Source organism: Periplaneta americana, chromosome 8 (genome assembly GCF_040183065.1).
Source record: "Periplaneta americana isolate PAMFEO1 chromosome 8, P.americana_PAMFEO1_priV1, whole genome shotgun sequence".
Lineage (NCBI taxonomy): Eukaryota > Metazoa > Arthropoda > Insecta > Blattodea > Blattidae > Periplaneta > Periplaneta americana.
This window is the reverse complement of record NC_091124.1, coordinates 33,465,040-33,480,734: the sequence shown is the minus strand read 5'-3', so window position 1 is coordinate 33,480,734 and position 15,695 is coordinate 33,465,040. Positions and strand designations below refer to the sequence as shown.

The 15,695-nt window shown below is 33.1% G+C and overlaps 1 protein-coding gene across 1 annotated transcript in view; it reads left to right on the top strand.

The window, feature by feature from the left end:
* The window catches only part of Fas2 (fasciclin 2), a 128,025-nt gene extending 115,613 nt beyond the window's left edge, over nt 1-12,412 (top strand). Inside the window, exons 15-16 of the mRNA XM_069832095.1 lie at nt 5,095-5,148; nt 6,928-12,412. Coding sequence (XP_069688196.1) covers nt 5,095-5,148; nt 6,928-7,012 — 139 coding nt within the window. The 3' untranslated portion in view covers nt 7,013-12,412. The remainder of the gene's footprint in view (nt 1-5,094; nt 5,149-6,927) is intronic.
* The last annotated feature ends 3,283 nt before the right edge of the window (nt 12,413-15,695 follow it).

Here is a 15,695-nt window from a genome sequence, read left to right as displayed (position 1 = left end):
ACAATGACAATGAACCTAAGCCTACTAAAATAATCCATGTACTACCAACACTAAACTAAAAACTCTCGTTTCTTTGGTTCACCTTGTATATTTTTATACATAGCACTAAACAAGGTATTGTTGTGAGTTTCAGTATAGAATTATACATTAATACTCACCATATCAGCTATTTTCTTACATGGTGTGATCATTAAATTCCGAGACCTGTCCCATAAATGGAAATAAAATTACCCGATTTAAATTTGGCTGTCATCCCCTTCAAAGTAGTCCTCTTGGGCAGCTATACACTGATCCCAGTGCATCTGCCATTTTTGGAATACCTCCTGAAAGTCGCGTTCTTGAAGCCACCAAGAATCTTCTGCTATTCGCGTTAGGTCTCCTCCACAGTGCCAAAACGGCGACCCTTCAGCTTTAATTTCATCTTCGGAAATAAAAAAAGTCCCAGGGGACCAAATCTGGTGAATACGGGGAGTGAGGAACAACGACCATCTTGTTACGGGTGCAAAACTGGCATGTCGCGAGAGCTCTGTGAGCTGGCACATTGTCGTCATGGAGCATCCATTTGGATGTGGACGTGAGGATCATTGTAACTAGTGTCGTGCAATGTTCGAACATGAGAGAGGCAACCAAGACGTTAAAAACTTAATCTTATCTTATATGAAAAACTAATCGCAAGATCTGTACTAAAATCCTTCAGTGGTTAAAGCTTGAGTGGAGGACAGCGATTTTTTTATAACAATGTGAAACAAACACGACAGATCTACTTCTACAGAGCGAACATTGGCGAATATCAAACTTCGGCATACTTGACAACTTGAACTGAACACAACGCTAAATTGAACCTCTCCAAATAACATGTTGACGATGTCAGCAATTTCTCTGATGGTGATATGTCGATCATCATGCACAGTTTGTAGATTTTTTCGACATTTTCGGCAGTGTTGCACGTGTGTGGTCGACCTGGCCTCTCATCGTCCTCCAGCGATGTTCTGCCATTTCTGAAATGCAAATGCCACCCAAAACACCTTGCTTGACTCACTGCTTCATTCCCGTAGGCTTGCTTCAACATTCCATGGGTTTTGATTGTCGATTTCCCGAAGAATTTGATGTTGGCTTTCTGCCCCAGTTTCAAGTCTATCGTGATTTCGAAAATGCGCGGATGCACGTGCTAACAAAACCTTGTGCAACACAGGTCTCAATAAAGATAGTGCTTTGAAACTTTGTGTCGCGTCTCTTCAAGGTCGTCTAGCATCACTGCTGCGTACGCGTATCAATCACGTGATCCCTTCGCACACAACAGCCACAGTCTCGAAATTTAATGATCACACCTCGTATACTAAGTTACTGAAAGAACATTGAATCTCCCAAAGAATGAGACTGCGTGCATTTCACGTGGTAGTCGAAGTATTTAGGAACTGGTAGCATATTCGTGGGATTTTACATCAAGTTCAGAGTCGGAATCAATACATTTTACCGACACTGTCTTCAGCACTGATTCCTCCTAAAATTGCTTCCAAATATGACTCCACAGCCCTGCTACGAACTCTTTATCTTATCTGTACTGAGTATGTAAGTGGTTCGTTTACAACGCTGTACTAAGTCAGCAGCTCGTTAATTATTTTTCTGTGTATTTAATCATAATACTCATAAAATCAATCTCGTGACTCTGACAGACGTACTGTATAGAACCGGACTATTCAATGTTGCGACTTCCTGTATTTTCCATGCGGACTGTATGATGTGACAGTTTTACACACACTCTTATGAGGCTGCAGCATACTGCATCAGACATTTGTCTTGGTCAACTACAGACTGTCCCTGATGGTCTAGAATAAAACAGTGAAGTCACGTCAAGTTTAGTTTGCTGATGGACCTGGTCGGACATTTCATTCTGCACATGCGTGAAGTTTTCTGTCGGCTGTATGCCCACTCATTCACTCACTCACCTGATTCCACTTGCGTGCGGTGATGACGTTTTCAGAGAAGCAATTCCATGGAAACCCTGTATGTAGGCAACAGGTATCAAAGCCCAGTCGAGCAATGGCATACATACAGGCACTGCTTCCCTTCACGTCACACTACCGCACGCCACTCCCTTTTCCGCTCTATGTCAGTGGTATAATTCTTATATTGTAATTACGAATATTTTCCAAGTGAATTTACAATGGATATAGATGCAGATAAACATTGCAAGACTACACTTTTTGGGTACATATTGAAAGAACATCGTAAGAAGGACCTAGTAATAAAATGTGGGAGGAAGTAGTGATAGAAATTAATACATTTATAAATCCAGGTATCTAAATTTATTTCTCGGTTCAGAGGATGAACCAAACAACTTCTGTTTATGTTATTTTTTCCTTACTTCGATATACATTTAAACTGGAATAACCAAGTAACTCATATTATCAAAAAAGTGCTTTCCATAACTACATTCCTTAAACAGCATTCGAAAATTCCTTCCGCTATCACTCAAGAAAATACTAGTGGAAACACTAATAATGCCCCACTTTGATTATTATGATTTTCTACTGACTAATCTCAATGTCAACCAGTCGCAAAGATTACAACGTGTTCATAATTCTTGTGTTCGCTTCATCTGCGATGTCCGTCGCGCTGACCACATTACCCCATCCTTCCAAACTCTAAACTGGCTACGGCTTAACGACATAGAAATTTTCATTCCCTTATTCTCCTTTTCCAAGTCCTTCACACTTCTGCACCTACCTACCTTGCCTCCCGTTTGATTCACACTTCTACACCTACCTACCTTGCCTCCCGTTTCAGTTACCTGTCATCGTATCACAATCTCTTCACACGCACGCAAAATAGCCGCATACTAGCCATACCAACACACAAGACTTCATCGTATTCATCATCATACACAATCTCGCTATCGCACTTGTGGAATACCCTACCCAGTGACATCAGAGACTGTCGGAATTTAGCACTGTTCAAAAACAAACTCATTAAGCATTTTCTTACTGTGTAGAGTAGGTTTAATTTTTACTTAAGTGAAAAAAATCTTTCTTTGTTCTTAACTTCTACAATAAACAGTCTATCCTTTATTAATCAGTTAATCTTTTAGTACCTCGATTTTTATTGTATTTGTAAATTTAATATTAATTGTAATTATATTCTTAATATTGTAGTTGTAATCCCCTGGTAGAGGGGAAGAAAAGGACTGATGACCTTATCTCTACCAGGTTAAATAAATAAATGAAATAAAAAATGCTACGATTTTATTGTTGGTTGCCATCACATAACAAGAGTAGCAGTGCAGACTGTACATTGTGGCGAAATTCTGTTCGAGACGATCTGAGATAGTTCTATACAGATCAGAAATCTTGCCTGGTAATAGACAGTCCAAGACAGGATTGTCCTGTCCGAGACAGAATGTCTGATGCATTATACTATCAGTCTTACAAGTATCTTCACCTTAGAAACAGAATTCTTCACACTATCACACAAACAGAATCCAAAATGATCTTAATTGACCATCATGTTTTCACGCAGTCCCAATAGTTAGAAAGAAATCACTATATTCAAAAATTGGATTTATAATATTTCAAGAATGTTTACTATGAAACGATAATTTCGATTATGTAATTCCCCGTTGCTGTGTAAAGTAATTTATAGTCAGGCAGTTAGTTATATTTAACTCATTTTTAATTTTATTAATATTCCTTATATGGTATATAATGAACATAATACAGTTGTAGCCATTTGAAAACACAGTGTAATTCTGAGTGTTTACTTAATGACCAAACAGCCTCAAAATAGCAAACTTCTTGTTTAGTTAAATCACCCTTCTATTTCTAAACAATAGAACCAAATGACTGTACTTTGATGACAATAGGTATTATAATCAACAATTTCGTGGACTAGCAGCTGTGATGTTGTGTATTGTGTCCAAGAATGCATTGTACATGCTATTGTCTACCCAAAATTACTATACCTCTCACAACATCAACAAAAGCAAATATCATTCTTTTGCGTTATTTCCTTATGATTTCTCGAGATATTTTCATGCTGTAGCTACTTGGTGACTCTTTTCCAGGCCTTTTTTTCAGCTACTAGACAATACAATCAGACAGTAATGTCACCTATACCGTGTGTTCATTTCTATCCATCTACAATAATAATAATAATAATAATAATAATAATAATAATAATAATAATAATAATAATAATAGTAGGCACAGCTCAGGTTTTTCCCAAGCATAAGGCGAATCTCAGGTAATCTATGGCAAATCCTCGGCCTCATCATCGCCAAATACCATCACATTATCACCAATCCCATCGACACTAAAATCTGGGGAAAGCTCAGAAAAAACCCAACCAGGTAATTAGTCCAAGTGGGAATCGAACCCCCACCCAAGCACAACTCCAGATCGGGAGTACGAATGCTGGTACAATTGCATCATAGATGGAAAGGTTACTTTAAAATTGAATGTCCATAAAATATCGTAATTGGTGTTCACAGTAGCAGCAGTCCACGAAATTGGTTAACGCTTGTACTTGTATCTTCTCACTTATATAATAATTCTGAACTAAAACTTCCAGTAACATTTATTTTATATTTTAAAATGTTTCGTATTACGGTGGTGTGATAAATTACTGTAATATTATAGGCCTGCTATTCGTATGATGACATATCTTCATAATATGACGTCCACAAAACATAGCAACTTTCTCTATGTCTCCATTGCATCAATACAGACATTACTTTTCTTGTATATAATTTAATATTCAGTCTGTTGTTATACAAGTATATACACAAAATACTTCAGTTGTACTCTACTCCGTGACATATACACATTATCTGTTTTATATTTTATGCATGTGTATTATCTATTGTTTTGCATTATGGTGCAAATATTTAAAAATGGTATAAATTTAAGTCTTAATGGAATTATTATTATTTTGGAGCTGGTGAACGTGATATTTGTTTTGTACACTTAATTTTAATACTGATGTTTTACACATTGTTGTACATTTACATATATTTTCATCATTAATAATTATTTTAGCATGTTTAAATATATTTTGTTTTTATGCAATGTGATAAGCATGTTTTTGATTTCTTTATAGTGATGAGAAAGAACCTTTGAAAGAAGGAGATAAGCAGCCGACCATCCAAGGAAGGTGAGATATTTCGGAATGTGTGTCAATATTCTGTTTGAAAAGTTGTTTTATTATATTCTGTAATGTGCGTTAATCCACAATGAATATATCCTTGAGTTAACTGTTTTCATAAAGTACATTGGTTACTTAGTCTTGATGCTAATGTTTCCTACGACACACAGACTAAGATGTTCTTAAAATTGTGTTTACGTTTTTGTATAATAAAATTTCATTAACGTAAAAATACATAACCATATTTTCGTCAAATATGGAAAATCTCAGATAGCACACCACACTTACTGAGACAAATATTCGATGTTAAGGATTATAAAAGTTAAATTGCTTAAAGTTCTGCAGTTAAACTCTGTGTAAAAGATTTGTAATAGATTTTAAACTAAATGGCCTAAGTTATGTTAAACATGAAAATGTTTCATGTTATACACAGGGTAAGGTAAAATTCTTGGAATAAAGATTTTTTTTTCTTGATGTAAATGACAGTTACATGAAAAAGTATGCACAATAAAATTTATCCTTCATAACAGAGTCAATTTAATGTAGCATGCAATTTAGAATCAGTTATACGCTATTATGTATTGTAAAATATTAATTATGTAATTGCATAAAATACTTAAGATGCCACAATTAATAACTGCATAAAAGATTTAGATTGAGTGCTTCGAATTTTTGTTAAACAGAGAATTTTCTTTATACTGCAAGAGGTTGTCATACGTTTTCTTTAAGAAACATGACGTTTTCCTTCTGTAAATATGAAAAGTATGACAGTAATAAAATTTAAATAATGTGAATACATTTAGTTTCTCCTGTAGTACACTGACAATGGCTTATTGTAGGCCTACTCTATGCATTTTGATTTAAATACTTGCTGTTAAAATATGAGGGTCATATAAAACGTCACAAATATGTAAGTTTATAAAAAAAAAACCTACTAGTTAGGACGAAACATTCTACCTCTGTTAATCCACAAAATCACCGTTTTCATAGACGCACTTCCGCCAACTATCCAATCATTAAAAATGTCTTTGTAGTAGAACTCTTCTGTTAATAATGTGCTGCATGTTGGACATCTTTATTGGTCTCGAAATAGTGGCCTTACGTCTGATTCTTTGCATAATTAAATATATCGTAGTACAGAGCTTGCTAGATCTGGACTGTATGGTGAATGTGAAAAAAAAATTATCGGCCATCCTTCTCTAATTTTTCTGCAAAGAGATGTGAAAGATGACGCCTTACACTATCAGTATTGAATTATTTTTGCGATGTAATACATATTTTTCCTTTCATGGAGGTTCATTAAAGGGAGGAAGAATCATTTGCGGAAAAAAATCGGGAAGAATGAATTGTTACTTCTGTCCTTTCACCATAAGGCTTAGATTTGGAGCTTCAGGATTGGTATCTATTTGGTTTCATTAAGAGCAAAAAATATGTGCAGTGTACTGTGTCATTTATCTGTAGGATAATAAAATATAGTTATATTTTTCAACTCCTGAAAATATGGCAAAATACGTTGATTGGAATGAAGATTTCACGGGGAAGTGAAGAAAATACTTACAACTTTTCTCTTGCAACGAGTATGTTCGTGGGAATATCCTTCTTTAATCGTAATGTTAATCACGGATTTCTAAACATCCCTTACATTGTAATTACATACTTGGATAAGACACTCAAAATTTCATAATGAAGTCCTATATGATACATTTTTGTGTTGTTATAGAGTGGTTGAAGAAATTATTCTCAGTTCGCTTCTGTAAATATTAATCTAAACATGAATTTTATTTTCAGCATCAAGAAAGAGACATCCGTAGATTTTGACATGAAGAAATCAATTTCCAGGACAAGTTTTGTGGGGAAAGACTCTGCTGTGTAGACGAGCATCGTAAGAAACGCGAAGGCCTAACGACCTGCTAGCAGCAAGCAGCTTGGATAAAACATGGATTGCTTCAGTCTAAAACTGAATCTGGTTGCCTTTTAACGCTTTGAATTATTTAGAATGTTGCTGTGTTCCCTCTAGTTAAAATGAGAGAAAAAATATAAGGGGCCAGATTGCAGCATATTGTGTCTTATATGAAAATATTTTTGTTTCTTGCAAGTTGGCTGCACTGTCAACAGCAGCTGCAACTCTGCAAGACGTTGTGATTAAATTAAGATTCTGTACGGACCGTATTTGTTTTAAAATATTTCCTTCTCGTGTCCATTGTATTAGACCTATTATAAAACTTCTTAAGGATGACTATGAAGGCACAAACGCAACTTTATGGTTGCACCATTAATACCAAGCACAGGCCTACTTAAGCTTAAAATTTTTCAGGGATATAAAATGTTCAATCGTAACTTTTCTTATCACGTAAGTGATCATATACTATTTCACAGTTACAGACATATAAACACTGCAAAACAATGTTACATTTCACTCTACGAAATTTGGTTTCTGTAATGGACACTTTTAAAGTACCAAAACGTTCATACATATATATTCTGATGCTGTATGAAAAAAAAAATGTCTTTTTTTATATTTAACTGATTTATCCATCCTTGTGGCCTATACAGTTTTAATTTATTTGTGGGTGCAATGTGATTTAACCCTTTGAACAGTGGTTGCGTGATATATGCATCCCCCTTTGTTGTCAACGACTAGAAGAAGTTCTTGCATTGTCTCTTATAATACGAGTATAATAGATATTGGAATGTGTTTTTTTTTTTACTTTTGTCTCAAAATAATAATAATAATAATAATAATAATAATAATAATAATAATAATAATAATAATAATAAACTAATTAGTATTAGTTTTCAGTGATATGTTACAGTTTCTTGCCATATTTTTAGAAGTCTTCTCATTCTTGTGAAGTATGGTACAGGGTCCATTTTCATTTCTTGTAATATACCTTCTTTCCATCGTTGGTTCAACAGCATGTATCATATAGTTCTTCTAATATACTTCATTTTCGTCTACTGTCATATTTACAGTTTTCAAATGATAAATTTATAGTAAACTAAAATAATGTCGTTCATGTTTTCCAATAGCAATTATGTGTCCTGTAACTTAACCTTTCTTTTTTTTCCTAACTTCTAAATAAAGCATAATAAAGTTGCTCTGTTTCTGTCGATCCTCTGCAATGAAAGAGGTATCTTCATTCAGATTTTCCTTTCTGTGCAGTTCTATCACGACTAGATGCTTTCTTAAACAGCCATGGCCAGTAAACAAACGAAATTCAACCCTATATTACTATTTCTATTCATTTTACATAGTTCCAACTAAATTTCTTAAATGTTTCGTACATTTTACTCTATAACACTTTTGATGTTATTAAAGAACTTTTTTTTCTCAGGTGTTAACTTATATGTAGAAGTTTGGGTGCATTAATGGATACATAACTTTGACCTTTATTCCCTTGAAAACATAAATGTGATAGTATAGGCCTACATCAGAATCTTGTTTCCTTTTGGAAACTGGAAAATATGAGATTATATTTCTTATTTCTTGTAATTTTAATATTAAAGGGCAATTTTTTGAATGGTTATTAAAATAAAACAATTATTTCATCTTAAAACTTCTAGTGTTTGATTAATAAATGAAATATGAACCCCTGGAATTAAATTGAAGCAGATATTAAATTAAATGTCAAATATTTGGAAATGTATGTCAAAGGAGCTAAGCTTACATCTAGCGAAAAGTATAGGGAATATTAACCTGATAAGAAACACTGACATTGGTAATAGTGGTATTTTGTCCTTCCTCATCCTACCAGCAGGTTTCATTCGCTTCCTCTTACGTTGCTATCTATTTAGATGTGAAATTAAAGTTGAAACCATGCCTAAATATCAGTAATGTGTTCTGAATTGGAAATAACTATAAATTCTTAAGTAGTTGATTCACATGCACTTGTTGTTTTTTTATTGTTTCTTAAAGAACTTCATTGTAACTAGTATATCATAATTATAACTTCGAAATCATACTCTCTATAATAATACAGGGCTCCTAACAAAAGACCTTTCCGGTTTCGAACACATGTAATTTACGTTCTATGAATCTGAAATGCTGAAAATAGTACCACTGGAAAGAGAAACTCAAAAAGTTTAGTTCCTTACCTTAAAGATGTTCAGTATGTCCCCCCTTCATATCACGGCACATATCAACCCTATAGTCAAGTGCCACGTAGGTACGCGGATTTTTCGACCCTCAGATTCTGGGGTTATGTCTGTTCACCTTACCAGAAATATGAAAAGTGGCTTCGTCAGAAAATACCACGGAACGAATAAATTCATCATTGTTTTCAATTAAACTCTGCATACTTACAAAATTTCTTCATTGCACTTTGTCCTCTGATTTTAGGGCTTGCAGCAACTGTAGTCGGTACAGATGAAATCACAACCGCTTGCGAAGAATCTTGCCATAAAATCATTTACCATGTATCATTTATCATGTACCATTTACAGATTGTGGACCCACTGGGTGGATCTGTACCAAACTTTGGTTGGCAATGCCTTACAGATTAATAACCGACTGGTTCACATGAAAATCAAGCTTTTCTGTCCTCTATAGCAGCCATTTCGCCTCAACAATGAACAAATTTGTTTATATGCGCTATTATGAGGCAGTGTTACCAACTAGGAAAACAATGTTGCTACAACTAAACTTTTTGAGTTCTCTTTCTATTAGTGCGATTTTCATGCACCTCAGATTCATAGAACGTAAATTACATGTGTTCGAAACCGGAAAGGTCGTTTGTAGGAGCTCTGTACAAGTCGTGATAGATTTGTATATTTTATTTCAGATTTCGATATTTTTCAAGTACTGGTAATCATTGACAGATATTAAAATTCAGTGTTTATAGACAGTAAACCACTGTTCAAGAGGGTTGAACATGGATTTTTGTGTAATATAATAAATATGCTTAATGAAGCTATTGTGAATTTTGCCTTTGTAAGTGTTGTAAATCTCAGTTAACTCAACTTATTTTTAGGTACCGGTATCTTATTAATTTAGACTTGGAATTGTTGTTCTCCTCCAATCCTCTTTTACACATTAAAATAATATTAACGAGCTTAATTGGAAATAACCATCTTAAAGTCAGTAATAAACATGATAGTGGTTAAAGCCTTTCAGTTTTTTTTAAATGTATTATGAAAACTAAATTTTATCTTCTTGAATTAATAGTATGGGGAAATATTGTCAGTCATGTACATAAAATGGAGAGGTATTAGAACTTAGCAGTCTCTGTTGATTGTGGGAAAATATTCTGAGATTTACTGACACCATTTTATAGCTGGCATTCTATAGCACAGCTCTGCAAAATTGTATGTGTTGAATAAACATACGCTTTTGCAAAATGCAGGATTTTTTAAAATGAAAATAAATACGAACTTAGCTTATCTAATACTGCATTAAGTGAAGTACAAAATGTTTCTTCTTACGAAACTGATATGGAGCTTAAAATAGGTTTCTAAATTATTTACAATGCCCTTTGACAGTAGACTAATGTAAGTGGGATTTAGGCCTAGGTATTAATACATTGAAATTTGGTATTTTCTTGCCACTCGCAGATTCGTGATAATATTTTACCAATCTTTATATTGACTGAAGATTGCACTTCTATAGGTATTCGGTTGGGGGGATATTCAGATACATAAGAGCTATGTGTATTTAGTGTAAATTACGCCAAGTTTCCAACTCAAATTATTGTATGAATGCAATGCATGGATGATGAAGGTTAAAGTAATTTAAAATCTACCAGTATTAATGACATTTATTACCATTGTTCATTTCCAATGTGTCTGTGTATCATTGAACAAATGTGCAATTTAATTCATGTAAGTAACATAGGTGAAGTAAGTAATATAGGTCCCTAAAACATGAAAATAGAAAGTTGTGAATTGATTGTGGATGTGTCATGATTTTGAAATTAAATATTTAGCATTCAGAAATTCTCAGGTTGCCAGTAATTCATAGATCCAAATTGATAACTGTGATATTTGTGGGAAGATAGATGTTGTATGGGTTTGTTGCTCATTTGAAAATTTAACATATTTTCACCATTAGCTCCTTCTCAGAAAACTCTGCTGTTTGAATTTGCAACTTCTTAATTGGCTTACGAACTGCGCAGAAAACAAATGTAATAAAGTTTTGAACACACAGCAGGTATGGTCTAAATTCTATCAGTATATTTGTCAAGATAAAAAGGCCGTTAGAGGTTACCTTACAGTTTTCCAGATACTCTTTCTTTCCTATATTAATTTCTCAGTATCTAAATCTGATCGATTAGATTTTATTATGTTTACTACAGGTATTTAAGAAATGAGATATTATAAGTCTAAAATTATTACAATGTATTGATTTTTATTCATCTAACTGAATAATGGTTAACTATTAATTTATTGTGATTATTCTAGTTGTTAGAAAGGAGATTGCTTCATGTAGGTAATTCCATAAATATTACTCCTTAAAAACTACTTCATGAATGATATTATTTCTAGTGGCCTGATTCTTTACAGTCAAAAAATGAGTATGTTTGAAAAGTGAATGGGAGATTTTGAATAGAAGTGATTTATGTATATTTGTTCACCAACTTTGGGAAAAATCCTGAAGCGTTTGTTCCAAATGTTGTCAATAAATATAACATTAAAGATAAAATCAGGACCTCATCTTATCCTATAGTTGTTCAAAATTAACTTTACTCCTCCTTCAATGTTATAACAAGTTAAGTGTTCCTAAGCAGTTAATCTCCACATAGGAATACGTGAGAAATTTTTCTCTCCCAAAGAATATTATTAATAGAAGGAAAGAAAAAACAAGACTTATCAAGGTAATTTACGAAACTTCCAATCTACTGACAATAAATTATGCTATTATTTTATAAGCGACAACAATGCAAGAACTGTACTTATTTGTTTTTAGGCAGTAGGGAAATATTGTGCATTTATTTTTTCAGTATTTAATGTAAGTGCATTGAACTGAGTACCCTTTGTGTGAGGTACAATTTAGAATTTTGTTACTTGTGTTTTCTCTGTCATAGGTTAAAGAATCGTACAGAAAGCAGTGTACACTTAGATGAAGTTGGGAATATTCGTAACATATTCCACAAAGAAATAAAAAAAAATGACGCATGACATGCTATTTCAAGAGTAATTGCAATGTGAAAGGGAGAATAAAAAAAAAAGAATGTGCAGTATTTTTCAGATACATTTTTGTATGTTGAACCATTTATGCGCTTATGTGTGTTGTACCGTGTACATTTAAAAATAAAGCAGACAATTGTAATATAAATAATTATTGAAAATTTGTATCATTTCAAATAGTCATAAGGAGAATACAAGATCACTTGTCAGTCTTGACGATATATAGGATGATTTTTATTCATGACACCACTTGTTTTCTTTGCAGTGACGCAGGTATGTGGCTTTTGGTGCATGTGTGATACTCCTGTGATAGAGGAAGGTTTGCAGAATCAATTGGCAGCTGATTATAAAAATGGAATCATACAGCATTGAACAGAAGATTTTTATAGGGCTGTAATATCAATGGCAGGTCTATTTTTACTATCCAAAGAAAATATTGTAAATGTTTCAATGTGCATAATGGACTCATTAAGGGAGAAGTACACCTTACACCTTCCGCTAGTATGATTTTACTACAGTTCAACATTTTTTCCCTCAAAATCTATAGGTCCTTTGGGAATAAAAATTGGCATGCTTAATATACACTATCTGCACATCACTAATGTAGTTATGTTTTTATTATGACAATTTTTGGAGTATTTTGTTTAGCCAGACAGCATTTACTTGATAACTCAAAAAGTACTTAAGGGGTGTATATCCAGTTTAAATGGCTCAAAAAATGTATTTTCTTATCCCAAATCTGAAGTATAGAATTTCCCCTTTTTGTCTATGAAAGAATTTTCTAAATATCTCCATTAGTTTCCGTGTTATGGCCAAAAATGTGAACCAAGGAAGTACTAGACACCGCTACCCACTGGTCGCTCATTCTCCAAAACTTAAAATCTTCAAATAATTTCCCTCATAACTCCAAAACTATTGAAAATAACTGCATGAAATTTTGTATAGTTATTGTACATGTCATGATCTACAATGTGAATTAATATCTTTGTTCTATTATTAATATAAAAAAATATATTTTTGAGTGAATATGTTCAAAAAAAATTACAAAAAAAAATTACTAGTTACATTGCAAATAATTTAATGATACTGATTCACATTGTTGCCACAACCTTTTGGAATTGGCCAGACAAAATACAGTGCATTTAAAATATTTTTAAATTGTGGGAGCTAGGAGGGAAACGGTGATTGGTTGTAAAAAAATTTCGAAAATTTGAAATATGGGTCTTGTAAATGAAGATGTGAATAATAACCTCGTAAATTTTCAACTTATTTCAGTAAGGGAGACTTGAGAATATTGGGGGGGGGGGGGAACCTAATTTTCATGTATTTAAACTGGATGTACCCCCTTAACATACTTCAATGAAAATTTGTGTACGTCTGTAGTTCTGTCATATGATCAACACACACTAAAATCTTTAATGTAGAATGTATAGTTTATTTCTTAAAAAAAATAATGTTGGTCAAATTCTTTATGAAAAATGTATTATGGAATTTGAAATATATATATATATATATATATATATATATATATATATATATATATATATATATATATATACAGTACCTGGCCACATTATTATGATCACTCATATTTTTACTATACTTTACATATTACTCCCTCATTTGAACTCTGGTTTCCTTTCTTAAGCAGAATTCACATTACATATTTAATTTTTAAACAATATTAAGTAAAATTACAATTATAACAATGTTAATTCAAGAAATATTGATGAATAACCAACCACACCTCAATTTTTACAGAAATTTCTGTATTTCGTACGACCTCCTTTTGCTTTAATTACAGCTTAATTACAGCTTCAGTTCTCTTTGGCATGCTTACAATACACTTCTGTATTATTTCCTGGATCCTCTCATTGTGATTCCAAACATGTATCAGCCTTTCAATAAATCGAACTCTGGTAGTAATAAATTCTTTTGCCATCTCTCTTTTTACCAAGGCCCAGACGTTCTCAATGGGATTTAAGTCTGGTGAGTTTCCTGGCCATGACAAAAGTGGAATGTTTTTGGAAGCCAGAAACGTTTTGACTCTCCTAGCAGTGTGGCAAGGTGCACCATCTTGCATAAAAATATATTTCTCCCCATTTGGGAACCATTCGTTCAGCTGAGGGCTAAGTCTGTTTTCCAATACCGTACCTGGATATATTGATCTTGTTTCATTGTTCCCTGAACAATGTAGAGTCATCCTGAACGTTTGCCTGATATCACAGACCATATCATGACTGATATTGGGTGTTTAACTGTGTTAACCAGGCATCCAGGAGCAAAATTTTCTCCCTTTCAAATGAGGAAGTAATATGTAAAGTATAGTAAAAATGTGAGTGATTATAATAATGTGGCCAGGTACTATATATATATATATATATCTGACACGTTAGAAATGTTACTGTATGTTGTAGATAAATTTATTAAAATGTGCTCAAAACAAGACATATCAAAATTCAAATATTTGAGTAATTCATCATGTAAATGCTGCCCGGCTGAATAAAATACCACATAAATTTTAATAATAAAAAATAATTATTAGATTAAAAAACATTAAATTTGCTTAGTGATGTACACATAGTGTATGTTAAGCATACCAATTTTTATTTCCAAAAAAACGTACAGATATATATACTGTAGATTCTAAGAAGAAAAGAAAAATGTTAAAATTTAGTAAAATTATACTAGCGAAAGGTGTACATCCATTTCAGAAGACAGCTTATATTTTAATCTTGTTTTTGTTTTTAATATAATCTAATACACTTTTCTTTCAAAAGTTCACTGAAGGGTTTATTTATTTATTTTTTAAATGCATTTGATGTAGATAAATCGTTGGCTGAGCTCTTTTGTAGATTAAGCTGACAGATAGCTTCAGTAGATTTTCTCAATATTACCATCTTCTTACTGGATTCATTATGCACAACAGTGTGTCCTTTGGGTAGTAACAATAGAATTTGTCGCTGTTGTAATATTGTTTCACAACAAAACCACCTGATTAGTATTATATGCTTCCATTTTTGCAATCACCTGCCAAATGACTATTCAAACCTTCCTCTGTCATATAAATATTTACCATAAACCGCATTTCTGCGTCACTGCAAAAAAAAAAATGGAACAACTGGATAATGCCCACAGCAGAGCAATGTCGATAGTCGACATTACTCGCTGGCCACTAGTCACCAGGCCGTACCGAGCCGTGCCAAACAAAACACAATCGAAATGGTGGTAGTAAAATTCGCGACTATATTCTCAAATAATTCACTGCATTAGTCAAGTGCAAGACTTCTGTTACATTCAGACAATTATAAAATATGATAATTTGGTCCAGGGAGCATCCGTTTTTGATGCAAAGATAATTTGTTTGGCTTGTTTCTTAAATAAAATTACGAAATGGCGTTCCTGTGCTTAACATTTAATAAAAAAAAAATATA